The sequence below is a fragment of the Oryctolagus cuniculus genome, chromosome 5, assembly GCF_051225735.1.
Source record: "Oryctolagus cuniculus isolate XC-2025 breed Fujian yellow rabbit chromosome 5, ASM5122573v1, whole genome shotgun sequence".
Lineage (NCBI taxonomy): Eukaryota > Metazoa > Chordata > Mammalia > Lagomorpha > Leporidae > Oryctolagus > Oryctolagus cuniculus.
The window spans coordinates 167,334,348-167,354,973 of NC_142871.1; the positions used below are offsets into that span (position 1 = coordinate 167,334,348).

Here is a 20,626-nt window from a genome sequence, read left to right on the forward strand (position 1 = left end):
GGATCACGCCAGGGAGAAGAGAACCGGCCCACTGCGTGCAGGGGCCTCGCCCCTCCCCGTGGGAACACGCACCATAAGAGGTAAAATGGGAATTACTCTTTAGAAATACGGAGCTGTAAGAGGAAACTGGAAGTGCGGGGAATGGTCACGTGACTACAGGAGTCAGTAACACACCATTTAAAACTGTGTGTAAAAAATTAATTTTAATTAAAATTTTTAAGAAAGAATTAATTTTCCAAAAGACAGACTGACTTCTCACGCATGTCTCTTCACAGGAGCTACCCACCAAACCCAACGGAGACAGACGTTGGTGCCTGGCCTCTCAGGGGAGAGCATTAACGAACCGAGGAAGAGTACTTTGAAATAGTTTTATTGGCTCATAAGACCTTTGCATATAAAAAAAATACCCAAAACACTATGCAGTATTAAATCACAATTACATTTTCTTTACCAATTGAAACTACCCAGAATATACATTTTTTAAGGGAAAAGAAATCCTACGGAACTGAATTCTGAAATGACATTATGACTTAAATACTATGACAAAATAGATAATTCCTTATAACATTAATTCATTGCACAAAGCTGCCAGGTATTTTCATAAGCATAACCATTGCACAGAGTGCAAATGAACACAATTTCAATGTTACACATTTAGTTAAGTACTGCCTCCACCTACGGAACTCGTCAACTTCTGGCACCAAACGGCAGCCCGCGTTAGCTCTGCCAGGCCACCAGCTTCCCGTTCCAGTTCCTCTGCCAGAGCCAAGCGGATCAGCAGCGCCTCTGCTTGAAGAAGTCGGCTCCTCTCAACTCCTCGGGCAGGTACTCCTGGTCCACTGGCTCACTGTACATGGGGTTGTACTTGTAGCCTTTGCCGTAGCCCAGATCCTTCATCAGCCTCGTCGGTGCGTTCCTCAGGTGCAGGGGGACCGGGGGCAGAGGCCCCTGGTGGTTCCTCAGGCAGGCTTTCACGTTGTTGTAGGCGCTGTACACCTCAATGGACTTGGGGGCTCTGGCAAAATAGACTACACACTGGGCCAGAAGCACCTACAACACAGGAGCACACGCGTTACTAGGAAGGGGCTGGCCACGTGGCACGTGCAGGGCGCTCTGACGACACCTTGAGCTGATTCTTTAGTCCCACCATGACTCTATTATCTCCCCTTTCTTGTCCGGTCTGGACAGCTGCTAACATAAAGAAAAGTCTATGACACGGGAAGTAAGCTTAACCAGTGGTTCCCGTTATTTTCAACTGAAGAATTTTTTACTAAATGCAGTTTCTCTTCACCTCCTGCTATACCAAAGAGGTGAATATGAAGCTGCTTGTTTGGAGGGGAACTTGCGGGGCTTCTGGTCCTGCTCCTCCAACCTTTCTGCCCCCACACGAAGCCTGGAGCACGTCCTGTGAACCCCAGAACTCCTGACGACAACCAATAATATGACCTGTTGATAACCTAACGCATCTCTTCTCACTAAGAGTCTAAGGTTCTATGATGGGAGTTCACAGGCCCAGCAATTCATTCAGAGGGCCAAAGGGCCAAACACATCAAAGGGAAGGCGGGACACAGTTCAAATCCACCAAAAGGGCCGAGTACAAGGGAAAGGAACTGATTTGCAAAGACCGGAGCGGATTACTTTACCTCACATTCAGGCATGCCTATAAAGTGACAGCCTTGGTAGGCAGCAACTGCTTGTGTTAGCGCAGACGGGTCTGCCAGACCTGCCACAGAGACAAAGGCAAGTGTAAGTCCCACACACTATCCCGCCTCTCCACTCCCACGCACAAGCAGCGCCTACAGACTCGGCCCACAGTCACCAGCAGCAAAAGATCCACTCAGCGGCCACCTACACCGACTCATCCCAGAAGTGCTTCCCGAGTGGACTCTGCAGCGTCAGAACCGTTTCCTTGTGGGTAATTCTGCTATTCGGCAGGGAAAATAAGACTGTACAACAAGCAAACGGGCAAAGGCCTTGGAGACATTCACAAGGGTGACTACATTAACAATGAAACACTAAGACAACGGGGAGGAGAGCTTGTCTTCCTGGTGTCCAGACTCTTTCACTCCTACCCCAGGAGCTGCCCAGTGAAAACCAATCACCCGCGTGCAAAGTGCACTTCAAATATCTCTATTTAATCCTCTGAATAGCTGCCCACTAGTACAAGCACTCCCCAGGAGGAAACAAAATGGTGACTAGGGGCACAAGCACTAAAAAGCACAGGCCCACCAAAACATGAAGACTGGGTCCCGCCCCGCAGGGCCCCCAGACAGAAGCCACGCTTGTCTCGTCACGCCACACCCTCGTCCTGGACACAGGGCTCCCCCCGCCCCGCAGGGCCCCCAGAGAGAAGCCATGCTTGTCTCGTCACGCCACACCCTCGTCCAGGACACAGTGCTCCCCCCGCCCCGCAGGGCCCCCAGACAGAAGCCATGCTTGTCTCGTCACGCCACACCCTCGTCATGGACACAGGGCTCCCCCCGCCCCGCAGGGCCCCCAGACAGAAGCCACGCTTGTCTCGTCACGCCACACCCTCGTCCTGGACACAGGGCTCCCCCCGCCCCGCAGGGCCCCCAGACAGAAGCCATGCTTGTCTCGTCACGCCACACCCTCGTCATGGACACAGGGCTCCCCCCGCCCCGCAGGGCCCCCAGACAGAAGCCATGCTCATCTCGTCACGCCACACCCTCGTCCTGGACACAGGGCTGGGGCCCCTGCCGGCACACTCACCGATGTCCTCACTGGCGAACCTCACCAGCCTCCTTGCCACGTAGAGTGGGTCCTCTCCCCCCTCGAGCATGCGTGCCAGCCAGTAGAGGGAGGCGTTCTGGTCTGAGCCGCGCATGGCCTTGTGCAGGGCGGAGATGCAGTTGTAGTGTTCTTCTCCTGCGCACCAGAGACCACTCACACACGGGACTCACGGCAGGGCACCCAAGCCAGCTGTACTGCACTGGCGGATTTTAAGAAGGCCATCCCATTAAAGGACCTGAGAAAGCTGGGGACAGGAGACTGGGGCTGGACCACTGTCCTCAAACTGTGCTGGCTGTGAGGGCACTAAGTCTGGGACATGCCCCAGCAGTCTGCAGCGGGGCTGTTGCCAGTCCGGCAACCCAGGCCCTTCGAGAAGAGGCTGCTGCCAGACAAACGAGAATGCCCACATCAAGCGCAGGTGCAGACAGATTGGAGGAGGGAGGTCCATTTTGAAAGACGGTCCTCCTTCACCACAGTGCACTTGCCACACACGAGACTAGAAAGTGAGCCTCACATTCGGCTTCCAGCCTGTGCCCCCACTGTCTGAGCAAAGTCAAGCACGGGCCTGGCTGTGGCATCAGGGTGGACCAAGTGGCAAAGGCAGCTGCGACAGACAGCCCATGTGTTGAGCAGTCATGTCCCACGGCCTTTCTGATACCTGGAGTGGCACTTAAGTCACAACCGCAGTGCGGGGACCTGTGCGACAGCATCCCAGGGAGCCAGCACACGGACAAAGAGCTCTCACCTGCAGGCACTGTAGCCCACTCTCCCTCCCCCGGGCTTACCCTGTTTCTCACCCCGGATTCACGTGGAGACAAAGCAGTGAAATGTGCTTTAGAAAAAACATGTATGTTTTAAAAACATTTAAGTGTTTATTTCATCTCCTTGAGAGACACAGAGATGGCTCTTCCACCTGCTGGCTCACCCCCCAAATGCCCACAATACCTGGGGCAGGGCAGGTGGAAGCCTGGAGCCAGAAATCCCACCCAGGCCTCCCACACGGGTGGCCGGGACCGTCCGGCCGCCTCCCAGGGTGCATCAGCAGGAACGCAGGACCAGAAGCACCGCAGCCAGGACTCAAACTGGCATTCTGAGCCGGATGTGAGCGACCCGAGGCCGCTTAACCTCCCGCAGTCCAACACCGGCCCCGTGTTTCTTCACTCCTGTGCAGCCTCTCTCACTTAAGCATCGTCTGGCCTGAGTCCTTCCTGTCAACACGAAGACTGACCGGCTGGGCACAGCACCTGGGCCCCCGTAACAGTTCACAGCAGCTCACCACGCTGGTCCTCAGAAGAGAAGACAGCAAGTGACCAGACGCTGGCCTACCAAGGGGGAAGGGCCGAGAGGCTGATGCAGGCCCCGGGGCTCTGGCTTTGGCGCAGCACCAGGGCAGATGCATGACGACAGCCAAACCCCTGGAGTCCTGTGGCAAACTGAGCGGCCCCTGTCCTAGGGCTTCCCTAGGGAAGTGCGTCACGGACACTGGCTGGGCAGGCGTCGTCCTGGTCTGCCCTCTGTGCTCTGCAGGCTGGAGTGAGCAGTGGGGAGAGGCTGGGAGGGCAGACTCAGGCACACAAGGTGTGAGGAAGGGGAAAGCACCTCTCGTCCCTTTGTCAGATGTATACTCCGCGGCACAGGCTATTCACCTTCCCCCACCGTGGCCGGGCTCGGCGTGAAAGCAGCACCACTAGTTTGAGTTAGAGAATGGCGACCAGGGCCAGGCAGCCTGGGCGTCAACTCCAAACTCCTAGCCACAGGGTCAAGAGCAAATTACTGCTCCCCTCTTCACCCCAGGGCTCTCACTCACAAAATGAGATGAACAGGATCAACCATCCTCAGAGGACTGTATTAGCTAATCTGGCACACAGCAAGCGCTAGAGAAACATCCCAGTGTTCCAACCTGCTATTCTGTGCTACTCCCATTTTTGTTTATTTTATTTTGTTTGACAGGCAGAGTTAGACAGTGAGAGAGAGACACACAGAGAAAGGTCTTCCTTCCATTGGTTCATCCCTCAAATGGCCGCTACGGTTGGCGCTGCACCGATCCGAAGCCAGGAGCCAGGTGCTTCCTCCTGGTCTCCCATGGGGTGCAGGCGCCCAAGCACTTGGGCCATCCTCCACTGCATTCCTGGGCCACAGCAGAGCGCTGGACTGGAAGAGGGGCAACCGGGACTAGAACCTGGCACCCATATGGGATGCCGGTGCCGCAGGCGGAGGATTAACCAAGTGAGCCAAGGCACCGGCCCCCCATTTTTGTTTATTTACATAAATGCACACTTATGTACATTCACGTAACTTGTAGTTTCACATTATCGTCATGCCCTGATTTCCACGGGGCACTGGATTCAGGATGCCCATGGATAGCAAAATCTACGACACTCCAGTCCCTTACATTAAAACAGCACAGGATCCGCGTGTATCATACACACATCATCTCATATCCTTTAAATCATCTCCAGCTTACAGCTAATACAATGTAAATGCTAGGTGAGCAGTTAGGGAATAATGACAAGAAAAGGTCTTCCAAGTGCTTTCGGCCTGTGGTTGAATCAAAAACCTGCAGTCTATGGACACAGCGCGCTGGCTGCAGCAATACAGAACCCTGATGTCAACACACAGCACAGGATCTGCTCTTATGTGGAAGCTTCTTCAGTTATGAATCCGAGCAGTATGCAACTGTGTAAGAGGTGACATTAAATTAACTCATGAAACTGCAGGGGTGAGATGTTTATCTCACCAGGGTTACAAAAGCCCCAACAGTACAAACGAGCAAGTTTCCAGGGCACTGCTTCTGTCAGCCCTGTTGGGAACACAGCCTGCAGGAGAACCTACTCCAGGATTTGACCCGAGTGTTTGTGGAGCCCTGTGAGCAGACACGCTGGAGGGCGTGGAGGTACAGAACACACCGACGTTAGAAGACGTATAGATCACGGGGCTCCCTCGACTGCCGCAGCCTTCACTGCCCCCAGCAATTCCTAGGGCAGCCCAGAGGTAGAGATTCCGTGAGTCCTTTGTGCGGGGCCCCCAGTATCTGCTCTGCATGTGTGTGTGTATAGAAAAGGTGCCCCTCCAGGAAGGTGGTTGGGGTGAGATCAGCAACGGCGGGGCAGACACAGAGCCAACTGCAGACAGCGAGGACATGGCTGGGTCCAGCCAGACCTGCATTTGCAGATCCGTTTGACGGCTTGCTTTGTAAACCTAAGCAAGTTTTCTCATCTGTAAGAGCTACCTCCCTCCTGAGGCTATTGTGAGAGTTAAGTATCTATAAAATACTCTGATTGTTAGTGAATATCATATACAGATTTTCACTGACTGAAACAATGTGGAAGAACAGTCCCACCAGTCCAGTCCAAAGGAGTCTCCTCTGGTACACCCCAAGAAGGGAGGGTGAATGCTGCTAGGGGACTCCCAGAGTCCAGCACGTGGGAATGTTCTTCACCTCCTAAAACTGTTTCTTGGGGCCAGCATTGTGGCACGGTGGGTAAAGCTGCTGCCTGTGACGCCAGCATCCCAGGAGGCCAGTTTGTGTCCTGGCTGCTCCACTCCCAACCCATATCGCTGCTAATGGCCTGGGAAAGCAGAGGAAGACGGCCCAAGTGCTTGCACCACTGCCGCCTATGTGGGGGACCTGGAAGCTCCTGGCTCCAGCTTCCCCCAGCCCTTGTGCTGCATCCATGTGGGGCGTGAATCAGCAGACAGAAGATCTGTCTCTCCTTCTCTCTCTGTAACTCTCTCAAATAAACAGATCAATCTAAAATAAATAAGAAGCTTCTTCCGTGCGTGTTTCCCACTTCTGTATGTGGTCGAAAGGAAAGCAAGGCTCTACCACACCCATGACCTCTATGTTCCAAGCATGCATGCAATGCTCCAAGGCACGTGGAGGGCTGGCCATCTGCAGGGCCCTGCCAAGAGACAAGCACGTGTGAGAATGCACACAGCACAGGAGGCAGATGCTGTGGCGCCACAGGTTCATCCACCGCCTGGGATACCTACAGCCCACGCACCCCGTCCTGAAACGTCTGGGACCAAGTCTCAGCTCCACTTCCGATCCAGCTTCCCGCGAATGCACCTGGGAGGCAGCAGATAATGGTCCAACTACTTGGGTTCCTGCCACCCCAATGAGAGATTTGCATGGAGTTCTGGGCTCCTGGCTACTGCAGACATTTGGGGAGTGAATCAGTAGATGGAAATCTATGTCTCTCTCTGTCATTCTGCCTTTCAAATAAATAAAAATAAAAAGAATATAGACAGGACTGTGTCCAACATGTGCCTGACACTAACAAACACCCCACACTACCACCAAAAAGCTTCGGTCACCCTCCCTGGGTCATGCTATGAGCCTGCTGGAGCCAAAGTCATTCTTAAGCCCCTCCACCCCCTTCTCTAAGCAGAAGGAAGGACTCTGCATATTCAGGAAATATCACAGACGTGGCACAGCCCACGTGAGACCTGCACTGTCCAATTACCGGCTTCCTTTCACGGCGGAGCTTTTAAAGGTGTGGAAATTCTATCCCACAGCGACTGCAGAACGACTCTATCCAGTCACAACTGCTCAAGCCCCTAGAGTCCAGCCTAATCCAATGCTATCTGCATCTCCCATTTCTGTTATAAAAAGATGCGAATGTGCTGTGCTATGACATTCAATACTGCCAGATCAGGTTTAATAAGAGCTGCTGTCTGTAAATACAGTTCTCACAGAGAAGTGCACATTACAAAATTAAAATTTTTTCAAACTGTGAAACAAAGGCATTGAGATCCATGTAAGCCTATTTTCTGGTTTAGGCTCTAGAAATTAAAGATTTTAATTCACAATTAAACCAGTAGGTCATTTACTACATTAGTTCTCTTGTTACTTATTGCCACTGCAAATGATCTGAGAATTATTCAGTCAACTGAAGGCACAAATTTCCAAAACTGCGTGTGCTTATAAGGTGCTTCCAGAGAGTAATGGGAAAATACTAACAACCCCAAGAGATGAACGTGAAGCCCATAAGTTCAAATGCGAGAACTTATCTTGATTCTTTACAGGGTAGCTTCTGCTTTATGCCTCTCTTTAGAAAGGTCAGCCCTTGGCCGGCGCTGCGGCACACTAGGCTAATCCTCTGCCTGCAGTGCCAGCATACCAGGTTCTAGTCCCAGTCAGGGCACCGGATTCTGTCCCGGTTGCCCCTCTTCCAGGCCAGCTCTCTGCTGTGGCCCGGGAGGGCAGTGGAGGATGGCCCAAGTGCTTGGGCCCTGCACCCCATGGGAGACCAGGAGAAGCACCTGGCTCCTGGCTTCGGATCGGCGCAGTGTGCCGGCCACGATGTGCCGGCCGTAGCGGCCACTTGGGGGGTGAACCAACGGAAAAAGGAAGACCTTTCTCTCTGTCTCTCTCACTGTCTAACTCTGCCTGTCAAAAAATAAACAAAAGGAGGCCGGCGCCGTGGCTCAATACGCTAATCCTCCACCTTGCGGCGCCGGCACAACGGGTTCTAGTCCCGGTCGGGGCGCCGGATTCTGTCCTGGTTGCCCCTCTTCCAGGCCAGCTCTCTGCTATGGCCAGGGAGTGCAGTGGAGGATGGCCCAGGTGCTTGGGCCCTGCACCCCATGGGAGACCAGGAAAAGCACCTGGCTCCTGGCTCCTGCCATCGGATCAGCGCGGTGCGCCGGCTGCAGCGGCGGCCATTGGAGGGTGAACCAACGGCAAAGGAAGACCTTTCTCTCTCTGTCTCTCTCTCTCACTGTCCACTCTGCCTGTCAAAAAAATAAATAAATAAAATAAACAAAAGGCCAGCCCTGTGTGGGAGGGCTTTATTCTGTCACCAACACAGAGCTCTGAGTGAGAAGCAGTGGGGTGCGTTGGGCCCGGCTACAGGTGAGATACCCGGGAATGAGCACGTGTGCCCACACGGACTTCCTTCACGGTTCTGCTCTGGTCGCATCAGTCACTTACCGGCTCGGTCATACAGAATGTGAGATCGCTGGAGGCCTTCCTTCACGTCATTCTCTGTGATGAGGACTCTACTGGGAGAGTATGCTTGCCCACTCTTCTTACAGAACATCTTTCTAGAGCTTAACCTGGCCAGCACCGCCAGCTGCAGTCCATTCAGGCCAGTCCGGGCATCGCCGTCACTGAGATAAGCCAGAGTGTCCACCGCCTTATCTTCTATGAACACAGAAGGCCTGCAACACAACCAGCGTTAGTTACTGTCACACAGCTTATGCACGTCTCTCTCGCTTTGCTGCATGTCCTAGTGAATGGGGGGGGGGGGGTTTAAAGAATTTCATTTTTCCACCAACTTCTCAAAGCCCCTTCTAATCCTCAATAAGGTCACTGGGAAACTGCCCTCCAAGTCCAGGGCTCCGTCCCTTGTTCTGAATGCAGTTGAGCAGCGTGAGTAGGAACGGCTGCACCGTGGAGTGCAGAGGGCAGCTCAGCACACCTCCCAGCCTCGGGGAAATCTCAGGGCACCTTAGGAGTTGCAGGCTCACACACTGAAGCTGCGTGAGGGAGAGCCTGACAGTCAACCACAGAGAGCAGTGAAAACTTCATTAGAAACGCCCATACCTCATGTTAGACCTGGAAAACATGGCTCAAAGGTAGCACATGCCAGGAAGAGGCGGGTCTGATTAGGTCACCCACACACTGCATCAGAACACAAGTACTAGCTCCGAGAGGCCCTCCATCATGTGGCTAAGTTTCTTCACTCTACAAACAAGCCTCAGCCCCAGTTACCTAACTTACCTAGGTTAAGCAGGACCTAGAAGCAAGGGGTCTAGAATCTTGGCCCAAGGCATTTTGGGTACTGCGGCACAGTAGATACCAATCACACAAAATCTGCACAGGGTAGCAGAGCGGTAACTAGCCTGGAATAGGCCAGAAGATTCCGCCAGAACTTAGCTGTGAGACAGAAGTAAGGCATGCATTCTCTCTCCAAATATCAGGACTAAAATTCATAATTACTTTTCTAACTTTGGACCTTCATAAAGTTCAACTATGATCAGCTCTCAAGTCTGATTCAGCAAAATGTACTATTCCCAATGTAGTTGGACGAGATATCTAACACATTTCATTACCTAAAGGGATGATTAATTCTTGGCTGAGTTGTTAGCTGCACACTTGTGTAGCCAAAATAACTTCAAAGTTAGTTCACCCGTATCATCACCAACCTTCAACTGAAAATATGTGCAGTAGTAACTAAGTCCACCAGGACTGCGCAAATCAGCTACTCACAGAACAACACGCGGTAATCCACTGGGCTGGGCTGAGGGAGGTTCCCAAGGGTCTGCTGGGTACACCCACCCACTCAGTGAATACCGGAATAACACCATTCCACATTCCACGCACTACAGCCAAGCCTTCCAGTTGTTCATCGTGGGTTCCTCATCAGACCCAGGACCCCCAGCTCATCTTAGCTTTACAACACACTGCTCTCTCTTCCGACTCACGACCACTCGGGCCCTAGAGCTGCAGTTACATCGCTGACACCCTGCACAGTCTGTGGGTCATTTCTCAACTACAAGCTCTGAGCAGAATTTTTGGAAGACAATTTAGAAGAGAATGATGGACAAAAGACATTCTACAGAAAAGAGGTAAGGGATGCAGCAGCACGTGGCACACCTGATAGGGAAGCGCCCACTCGAGGCTTGGTAATTACACACTATTTGTGTGTGTGCTGGGAGGGGGAGGGGCCAGGAGGGACTGTTAGGAGGGAGAACTCCGACATCTCATTCCTGCTTCAGCACTAACAAAAGCAATGCCTTCTCTCTCCTTGGAAAGCTTCCTAGCAACAAAACGCCTGCAGGGTAACTGAGGGAAGACAAAGGAACACGAGGGGAGCCCTGTCAGTCCTAAGGTGCTGCCCCACCCTGGATCCTGAGCTGCTTCTGATTACTCCCGTCATCTCTCCTCCCCGTTAAATGCTGAGTGCCTCGAGGATAGGGGTGTGTTATTCTTTCTTTGTATCCTCAGTGCCTGGTGGGTAACAGGCGTTCAATATCTGCACAATGAAACATTTTTCAAAAATTGCATGCAAAACACAGGAAAAACAAGCAAACAAAGAAAAAAAGCCCCATGTCCATCACCCAGAGATAACCATCATCTGTGGAGCTTCCTTTATGATCCCTGTACCTGTGCAACCACTGATTTACATCTGATTTTGTGAAACAAACTGGAATTATATTGTGTATAGTTTCACATCTTTAATAGCTAAATAATCGTTTGGAAAACACGTAAGTTACTCAGATCTCTGAATATTATTTTTAAAAATAAGGAAAGGAGAAAAGTAATCTACTGCTAGACCACCTTAAAATGATTTTGGAGTCCAGCATTGTGGCACAGCAGGTGTCACGTCACTTGTGACATTAGCATCCCACATTGGAGTGTTGGTTCAAGTCCTAGCTGCTCCACTGTGCAGCGAGGGGAGCCTGCATTAGCATCTGCAATCCCCTCTGCACAAGTAGTAACGAAGAGCACTCCCACCTAGAGGACTTACTATTTTTAAAAGTAAGCATATACTTATCAAATGTATCGCATTTGAAAACAGCTTTCTAAAGGCAGAACAGCATTAGATGATGTGACATCCTTGGGGATGGAAGGCCCAAACTGCACGGCATCCTACCTACAAGGAAATGAGCAATACAGACAGACAGTTGGGCTCTTAACAGAGGCGTAAGGGAAGCTCCCTCCTTCCCTGCTTTTTTCTTAAGGGCCTGAACCTTCTGACATTGCTGCTCTGGCGAGGATACCGGGAAGTGGAGGCTACTACTTAAGATGGCTGGAAATACACGTTGGAGAAGGAGTACCTGTTATCTCATGGCAGAACAAAAACATACATACGGCTGGGTTAAACTCTCCCTCCCTAAATTATAAACCAAACTTTGTGAATCTCTTTCACTAAGGAAAAGGAGTATTACACGGTCAGGGCGGCAGCTGCTGTGCGTGATCTCAACCAGGGACGTGCATCAGGTTAGAGAACTTGCTCAAAGCCCGGTGCTGAAACCTCATGACAAACCTACTGATTTACTCGAGGGACAGAATCTGGGCCTGTGTGTTTTCCAAGGGTCTTCCAGGTAAGTGATGTGCAGACAGAGGTAGAAGGCACTGTGCTACATTAGTGGGAATCTTCTATCCTGAACCCTGCACAGACGAATGCAGAGTTGCCCCTACACAAGGCAGAGTACAAAGAAAGATCAGAATGGTAACACTCACCTGCGGTCACCCTGGTTCAGCACGGTGCCCAGCCCCAGTTCAAGCAACTGTGGTCCCTTAGTTGTCAGCACACCCTAAAACAGATTCTGTCACATTCAGGCTAGGCGCTTGCTGGCCCGCTACTTAACCTTTCTGTCTCAGTTCTAATACTGAGGACTACACGAGGCGTGTAGAATACGTCCAGCAGTGCCTGCCACACAGTGAGCAGGTAGTAAACGTTAACTATTGTACTTACAGGCGGCAACAATCATTTTCATTAGACTGGCCCACAGCATCCTCCCTGGAATTGTACATCTTTAAGCTACAGCCCCAGACTCTGGTGTGTCCATAATAATCAGAGTGAACGTAAAGTAAAAGAACACACATTCCACGGATCACGTCCTTTCTCTGCTGACTCCCATGGAAGGATGTCTTTCCAAATTACACTGTACCACACACCTGGTCCAGGGATCTACTGGATAAACAGGGACCTCAACAGACACGTCACAACCCCTGGAACCTGTGAATGTGACCTTATTGGAAACAGATGGAACTGAATCAAGGCTCTCAGGATGAGATCATCCTGGATTTAGGGTAAACCTTATATCCATGATAAATGTCCTTATAAGAGGGAAAGCACAGGGACACAGACAAGGAGGCCACATGAAGATGGACATAAGAGACTGGAGTGCCGTGGACACCAGATGATGGAAGAAGACTCTCCCCTGAGCCCCCGGGCACACCCTGACTTTGGTCTTCCGGATTCTGGGACTTGAGAATCAAACTGTCGTTCTGGTAAAGCTAACATAAGGTACACGAGATCTATGTTTCTGGATGCTGGTTTTTTTTCAGCATCATTTTAATGTATCTTTTTATTTACATTAAATATTCTCCTGATTTTAAGCATATTAATGTACACCAATGGACATTTTCCTTTATATTAAAACTACATCAATGTACTACAGTAATGTATCTTTTCCATCTTACAGTAAACCATTTCCACAAGAATGGTTAACCTGTCACCCACGGCCACTCAGCCTCTGGCCAGTACCTCCCAGCCTGGTGTTCCACCGTCATTCTAGTCAGTGGTGGAGAAGACTATCTGAGAGGCAGACAAGCAAAATAACTTAAATCTTTATCAAAAACAAAACAAATTATGGGAAGATCCAAAGCCACCCTGCCTTGTGGCCCCCTCGTCTGGGGACCAACCCCTCTGTAGGTGGTGACAGCAAAGCCCGGCCTCAGAGTTAGGCCACGGCCTGTGCAGGGGCAGATGCTGCCTCCCAGGTTTCAGCCAGCTCTCGAAACTCTGCCGGGAACTCTGGGCTTCTCATCTCACCCTCCATCTCCAGGCGCAGGCACTCGAGCTCCATAAGCAACTCAGTCTGTAGGGGTGTTCTGTGTGCTACGATGTGGGAACCCACAACCCTCAAAGCAGCCAGTAGCGCCACGATCACTGCACACTAGCTTACCTTTTCATTTCCAGCAGACCATTCCATGGGACGACGGATGTTTATTCCCGGCCTCCAAAACTAACCCAGTCTACAGACTGTATGCTTGGTATCATGTGACCAAAATGCACTTAGCCTAACACTAGGAAACTGTTGGCCAGCCATACAAACCAAAGGAATGCTGGCTTAGGTGAGGCGCTTTCCACAGCACTGTTAAATTCTGCTTCTCCTTCAACACTCAATGTATAGGAGGCAAAAAACTGATTCCACGTATTCTGGATGCTTCTCTCTCCCCACCACCCCAGTGTGTGGTGTGGTGACGGCCTGGCACTGTAAGCCGATTTGCTCACCAAGCCCTGATCATCCTGTGTGCTCGCTAAAAGCACAGGCCATGCTTCCCAGCACTGCCAATGCCTCGTGTATGCAGGGCCTGCAATTCTACTGAGTCAACAAATGCAGGGGAAAGCCCTTTCACTTCATGCTAATAGAAGTCTATCATGCACACATGTACCCTGTGGGAGAACTCAACCCCTCAAGCATAATCAAAAATGGTCTTGCAGCAACCTCACTGGCTTCCATATCCAGGAACCCAACTCACCTCTCCTGCACAGCTTTCAAAAGATGAGGAATTTTCTGTAACGCTCCGTTGCTATCTGAGGCACCAAAACATGGCACAAAGAATACGAATGCACACTCACAGCTTCCCAGAGAAAGGAATCCCCACAGGAGAAGGTCCTTCCCCCAGTGAGATTAGCACAATCAAATCTGATTTGCAGGCCAGGATGTATGTATAGCTAAAGCCAATCAGCAGGGACTTGAAAGTAAAATTTTGCTATACAATTCACTGTTATCCAAGGCAAGAGGGTGGCAGGTACTTCTATCAGGAAACCACTTACAATTTTAAGAGTTCTTTCTGTGGTTCACTGTCTCTCTCCCAAGCTAATGTCTTTCAGAATTGCTAACAAGAAGGTCAGCGGATCTAAGCTTAGTTTCTTTAATTTCACTCTGCTTACTGAAGGTGAAGAGAGCAAGAGCATCAAACCAAAAGGCACTCGATCCCGGGCATTACCTCTTAAGATGAGTTACACCCAAGTAAGTAAGAGATAAACTCCCTCTCCTCTGAAAGGCTAGCCTTAACTCACCAGTGATTTACCAGGCACAAACACACGCCCGGCCCTGTGCTGGGATATGCGTAAGAGGGAAGGTCCCTGTCCTCCCAGCTCTCCTTGGAAGGCGGGGAACAAAAGCAAACAGAAGAATGAGGGAAGTCCTAACCAGGACTGATGCTAAGCTAGTGGAAAGACTGAACCGTCTACCGGACAGGGAGACCTTCTCTGGTAAACTTTAGTTTCAGCAGGCCCAGAAGCACTGGCTCACTTTTCTATCAGGCACTCCACTTCAGGAACTAGAATAGAACGCAAGCAGCTAAAAAGCTTGCTGGGGTGTCAATCAGTCAGTCATGAAATCACAACACAGAGTGAGTGAAAGTCAGGCAGGTAAACGAAATGCAGGATGTAGCGCTGTGGCAGATCACGAGGATCAGCACACAGGAAACAGCACAGAAAGCTGCGGGGACCCCGCCCTCCCACCCCCATCTCTTTCCCTTTGTCTTTAATGCACAGCTGAGTCTGGCAGGAAAACTCTGCTACCGGAGCTACGCCAGACGAGGAGGAGCGGGCAGGGGCTCGAGTCGGAGCACACCTGATTCCAGCAGGGTCTCCACTTCGCTTGTAGCCAGACCCAACGGCTACCCCGTCACAAGTGCACCCTAAAATAAAACACCCGCATTCTGCCCAGGGGCCCCCAGGCAAATGACTCCAGGCTTTCAAGGGGGCACAGATTTCTTCTACAGCTGAGACAGGAGCAAATGGGGAGGCCAGACACACAGGGAGGACTGCTGAAACCTAAACCCCGGGCCTACAACTGTGCCTCGAGCTTTAATCCCCGCAGAAGAGCGGCTCCAGAACCTGGCCTTAGGGCAGGCACGAGCAGCTGCAGTCCGCAGCAGAGGTGGGCAGCGGCTTCTCGTCAGACCGGATCATGTTCCGCCACGCCGCGTCTGCCGCACGTGAACAAATGGCTTCTGAAGAGCACGCGCTAGCACACGCAAAGGACTTGACTTTCTGCGATTTATACTCACGATGCAGAAACTGAGCAACTCAGCAGCAAAGGCAGCGCCTCTACGACTGTCAGTAAAAATGCCTTTACGTTCAGGGACTAAGCTTGACTTTTCAAGAGTGTAAAAAAAAGGTTGAAATAACTGTACGGTTACAAGTCGCATTACTTGTTACTTAAGTGTTTTTAAAACAGTAGACTGCAGAAAAAGAGGAAATCAAAATCTGAGTATAATTTCCTAAAGATCTGTATGTCAGGAACCTGTCTGCTCTATTCAATGAGCAAGATCGAGCCTTTAGAATGATAAGGCTTCCTGCAGTGTCCCCAAACTTGTAGAAGTTGTGCTAGGCAAGGAGCCGGAAGCACAGAGCAAATGGCAGAGGATGGACTGCAAAGCGACTCTGCCGCTTCAAGAATTCGATTCCTCCGCTGGGGGCTGCAAAGCTCACCTCCACGACACGTGGTCTTCCTTCCCCCGAGAATCCCTCCTTCCCCCGAGAATCCCTCCTTCCCCTCATGTACCGCACACCAGCGGTTCTCTGCCCCACCCGCTGTGTGCTGAGGCCCAGCCCTTGCTGGCTCTCTGCCAGGAGACCGTCTGGGCAGTGTGTGCCCCTGGGACTCGCACACTGTCAACTCACTCGGAGCTGCTGTTGCTGCTGTGGCTCAGAGGGTCAGAGGGACGACTAGAGTCCAGGACGTGGATTCCCAGGGAGTTGATCGCACGCATTAAAATAGTCACCATTGCCTCTACTGGAAGCTTCTCAAGAACGATTACCCGACAGCGGCTCAGAAGAGCAGCGTTGACCTGGAAGGAAGGGTTTTCAGTGGTTGCCCCGATCAGAGTGATCGTCCCACACTCCACGTGAGGAAGGAAAGTGTCCTAATCATGGGAGGAAAACAGAAGAAAGTGATTCCAGTCAACAGCCGCCCACAGAGTCCCAGGTAAGCCGGTACCCCTTCCTTCCTTTTCCTGGTTTTCCTCTGTAGGGTTCAGAATAGCAGCTTTAGTTACTGACTGCGGGCACAGCGTTTGGGCAAGTATGCTCGCTGGCTAAATCTAAAACACAACTTCTGGACTGCCAATGTCTAAGTCTGATCTCTGGTTGGCAGACTAACAGCTCTAAGCAAAACTCTAATTTCATTTCCACATAAGTGACTTCTTTATTTAGAAAAGTATCTTCTAGCCAAGGCTGAACTGGCACCAAGCTTATTATGACAGCTATTTACAGAAGAGTAAGAAAATACAAAAATATTAATATTTCCAAAATCCTCTTGCACTCAAAGTACTGAATCAAATGTTATTCTTCCTGACAAACTTGGTGAATAGCAACTATCAGTTGTCTTATGGGAAGGAGTCCTAAGAGATGAGTCAGAGGTCCAGCACGAACCAGAATGCTAACATCCAGTCTGAACTCTAAAGGATCTTTCTCCCAGAAAATTCAAGTTAGGTGAAGAACATACACAACTCAGGAGAGCTGTGTGAAATAGTTTTATCTTCGATTTAAAGTTACAACAGAATATATCAAAGAAAAATTATACCTGAAAGACATTGCAATGTCTATGTAAAAAACAATCCAAAAATGGCTTTGTTTCTAGAAATAATGTCCTTTTACTTTAGAAAGCCATTTAAATAAATAAAATGTTCAGACCCTGTAACTTTCACCTTAATGAGAGCCTGAAGCCACAGAAAATACAAACTCTTATGTTCTGTAGGAGATAAATGAAACACGTTAAAATGCCCTTAAGTTAAGTTGTTCACAATGACTCCTAACAGTCTGATACACAAAGTTCTTAAAGTTAGAGACTTGATCCCGAGCAGCCTTTCGTTACATGCAGCTCAGGGCTACGCCCACCATTCGTCGGACAGATAACACATTTCTGTTACCCAAACACACTAAGAAGTTTGGGGAAACAGGCTTGAGAATCGGCTACCAAGCTTATGCCGCTTTGTAGACAGAATTAATAATCACGGCGGCTGTGCCTGGCACCGGTACAGTGCTTCCTACTCTTCTAAGTGATCTTACACGCCTCACACTCTATTTGGTGACCAAAAGGTAAAAGGAAGTGAATGTACCTGCTGAGATTTATTGAACCGATGAATCTCATCAATAAAAAGGATGGTTTTCCTTTTGAAAAAGCTCTTTTCATTCTGAGCTTGTTTTATGACATCTCGCACATCATTTGTCTTGGCATTTGTTGCAGACAAAGTCACAAACCTTATGCTATGCTTCTTGCTGTTGTTGGCTATGATGTGAGCCAGAGTGGTCTAGAAAAGATGAGACACATGAAAAGCCGATGAGACGAGAGAGGGCAGCACCCATGGGTACCACAAGCAGTACCGGCAGTCTTTACCAAGCAACTTGAACTCTGACCAATGCTTGGCAGCACGGATACAATGAAATACCACAAAACCCTTTTTAAAATTAAAAACAACAACAACAACAACAAAAAAAACAGAAACCCACAAAACCAACGCTATCAGTCAGACCGCAAAGCGGCTAACCCTCTGGCTAATCCTGACCTTTTCCCCCTTGTCCCTCACCCCTTCTGATGCCCTTTTGGGGGACTCTGAGATCAATGGAATTCCAGTAAGACTGGAAGCCTTGATTTAGCAAAGCCTGGGTGACAGCTGTGACCTCGCACCAAAGAGAGAAAATTCTCCTTCCAAGGGCCAACACAGCAGTGCAGCGGAGGGCCTAGGTGGGAGCCTGCAGCCAACAGCTGGAACTGGGAGCTCCGCAGAGCAGCTGGGGGAGGAGGGACAGGGCCTGCGGTGGCGACCAATGACAGCTCACTAGCCCTGGAGGTCACTGGGTGCCCACTCTCAAAGTCCACCCTGGCAGATGAACACAGCACTTTGGTCGGGTCAGCACTTGTTGGGAAACAAAGGCGACCCAAGGAAGGCACAGTGTAGCGACTGGCGCCGAGCAGGTGCTCAGAAGTACCATGTGGAGTGGCTACCGTTGTTGTCCTTAGCACTGTGGTCATGGGGACGAGAGCAGAGACTGTTTTGACGAGGGGCAGCTCTGCTCCTGAATGGACAGGTGCCGCTTTACTTTCTAAAAGCCCAAGAGCGTCAGACGCGGTGGCTGCTGCTTCACACGCCTCGGCCTCCGCGCCTTTCCGGACCAGGCTCCGGGCCCACCGGCTGGCGCACCACTCACTGCGCGGCCTGGCCCCTACATCCGGCGCACTAATTCTGCTATGAGCGCCCCCACCGTCTCCCTAGCGACACTTTTCCTGCCATGGGACACCACCAACAGCTGACTATCCACTGTCATGCTCGAAAGCCACTGCTCCACTCCCGACAGGGGCAACAACAAGCTGTCCACCGTCACCAGGAGGAGCCATCAGGACAGCTCTGACTTGGGCACGGCCCAAGGGGGAGCGAGCGTGCCGACAGGCGGGCACGGGGAGCCAGGTGCGCACAGGGAGGTGTGGTCGAGCTGGGAAAGATGCAAACGGGAAAACACAAACTCCCCGGTCGAGTCTGACCCTCACAGCCGGGAGGCCGCGTTCGCAGCTGCCTGCGCCTCACTCGGGCGCTCGCTCTCCCACGACCTGCGGACGTGGCGTGACGCGCCCTTGGCCACCTGCCTTCCTCAGAAGTTTCCTGCAAGTGCGCCCCAGACCCGCACAGCCCGGCGCCCCCTCCGCTCGCCCCGACGGGGGGCACACGGAACGGAGCACCCACTCGCGCTTTCCCCTTCAAGCACAAAGCCCTGTGAACACACACACACCGCGAGACGCAGACGCCGTGCGGGGCGGGCGGCTTCCCGTGGTTCTGCCAAGCACGTTCTCCCTCCAGGAATCAATGGACACCGGTCGGCTCAGCACAAGGAAGCAAGCGCAACAGAAATGCCATTTTTCCTTTCCAAAGCGGCCCTTCGCGATGCCGCGTGGTCACTAACCCTCGGAGCGGGGCTGGGGGGCGCGGAGAGGCGCCGCAGCACAGACACGGCGAGCGCACATCCTGCTCCGAGCGCGGCCGGCAGGTGCACCTGGGCGCTGGCCGCGAGGTGCCTCTCCCACCCCGCCTCCGCACCGCCCGGGCTCCGGCCACGCGGGCACTCACCTTGCCGCAGCCCGGCGGCCCCCACAGGATGAGCGAGGGGATCTCGTTGGTCTCCAGCAGCGAGCGCAGCAGGGTCTCCTGGCCCACGGCGCGGCTCTGGCCGATGTAGTCCTGCAGGCTCTCGGGCCGCATCTTGTCGGCCAGCGGCTTGCCCTCCAGCATCTGCCGGATCTCCTCGGCCGCCGGCGCCCGCGAGTGCGGCCGGCTCCCGCCCGCGGCCCCAAAGGCGGCGGCGGCGGCGGCGGCCGCGTCGGCCGCGTCCGCGTCCCAGCGCCCCGCGTCCTCCTCGCCGTCCGCGTCCGCGTCGCCATCGCCCACCGCCTCCTCCTCCTCGGGCGCCTCCGCCTCGTCCCAGCTGCGCGGAGACGCGCTCCCCGCCGCGGCTGCCGCGGCCGCCGGCCGCTTGCCCGACCCCTTCCTCCCGGGGCTGCCGGAGCGCGCCACCGGGAAGTCCGGGATGAGGCGGGCGCCGCTGGGCGTGGGCGGCGCGTCGTAGCTCTCCCGGCTCTCGGTCTCGCCGCCGTCGTCGCCCTCCTCGCCCTCGCCCTCGCTGCTCTCGGCCGCCGTCGGGGTGGCCGGCTGCTTGAGCGCCGAGCTCTCCGACAGCCGCCGCCGCTTGGCGCCCGGCGGCGAGGCCCCCTTGGCGCGCTCCCCGGCGCGGTGCGGCCCTGCGGCGGGCTCCGCGTGCCCCGCGGGGTGGAGCAGCAGGCAGCGGTCCAGGTGCGAGTTGATGTGCGCGGCGGGCATCGTCTGCTGGCACACGGGGCACTGCACCGGGTGCAGCTGCAGCAGGAAAGGGTCGTCTTCCGGCCCGCTCACCTCCATGGCGGCCGCCGCCCGGCGCGGCCGCACCAGCCCCTGCGCACGCCGAGACCTCCGAGGCCCGCCGCTAGGCCCCGTGCCGCGCGACCCTCGCTCGGGGAGGCGGCAGGACGCGCGCGGGCCAGGGGAGGGCGCCGCTCATGCCTCACGTCCGGAGCTCCCGCGTCGGCCCGCCCTCCGCTGGCCGCGGGCAGCGCCGCGCGCGACGCGCAGGGAAGTGTAGTCCGCCGCCGCTTG

General features: G+C 52.8%; 2 protein-coding genes across 4 annotated transcripts in view; one reads left to right on the forward strand and one right to left on the reverse strand.

The window, feature by feature from the left end:
* Positions 1-354: 354 nt before the first annotated feature.
* WRNIP1 (WRN helicase interacting protein 1) lies at positions 355-20,561 on the reverse strand. 2 transcript variants are annotated; one of them, XM_051855905.3, is made up of 7 exons: positions 19,568-20,561; positions 17,567-17,758; positions 16,131-16,372; positions 8,687-8,916; positions 2,731-2,886; positions 1,644-1,723; positions 355-1,050 (listed from the first exon to the last, which is right to left on the reverse strand). In XM_051855905.3, the coding sequence occupies exons 1-7, from the start codon at positions 20,390-20,392 to the stop codon at positions 775-777; spliced, it is 2,001 nt and encodes a 666-aa protein (XP_051711865.3). In that variant the 5' UTR covers positions 20,393-20,561; the 3' UTR covers positions 355-774. The 2 variants fall into 2 exon arrangements, with proteins under 2 accessions (XP_051711865.3, XP_051711866.3); XM_051855906.3 differs by having other exon boundaries at positions 16,131-16,297; positions 19,568-20,528.
* Positions 16,302-20,626, forward strand: part of MYLK4 (myosin light chain kinase family member 4) — a 114,774-nt gene continuing 110,449 nt past the window's right edge. For both annotated transcript variants that reach the window (XM_017350515.4, XM_051855898.3), the window contains exon 1: positions 16,302-16,434. In XM_017350515.4, coding sequence (XP_017206004.1) covers positions 16,379-16,434 — 56 coding nt within the window. In that variant the 5' untranslated portion in view covers positions 16,302-16,378. The remainder of the gene's footprint in view (positions 16,435-20,626) is intronic.

Bases quoted from the DNA above. Each gene is read 5' to 3' on its own strand.
- WRNIP1 (XM_051855905.3), bottom strand. From the start codon at position 20,392: ATGGAGGTGAGCGGGCCGGAAGACGACCCTTTCCTGCTGCAGCTGCAC. The intron at 2,887-8,686 runs GTAAGTGACTGA...TCTGGTGCGCAG, and splicing joins CATTCTGTATGACCGAGCCG to GAGAAGAACACTACAACTGC. The intron at 1,051-1,643 runs GTAAAGTAATCC...CCTGTGTTGTAG, and splicing joins TAGGCATGCCTGAATGTGAG to GTGCTTCTGGCCCAGTGTGT.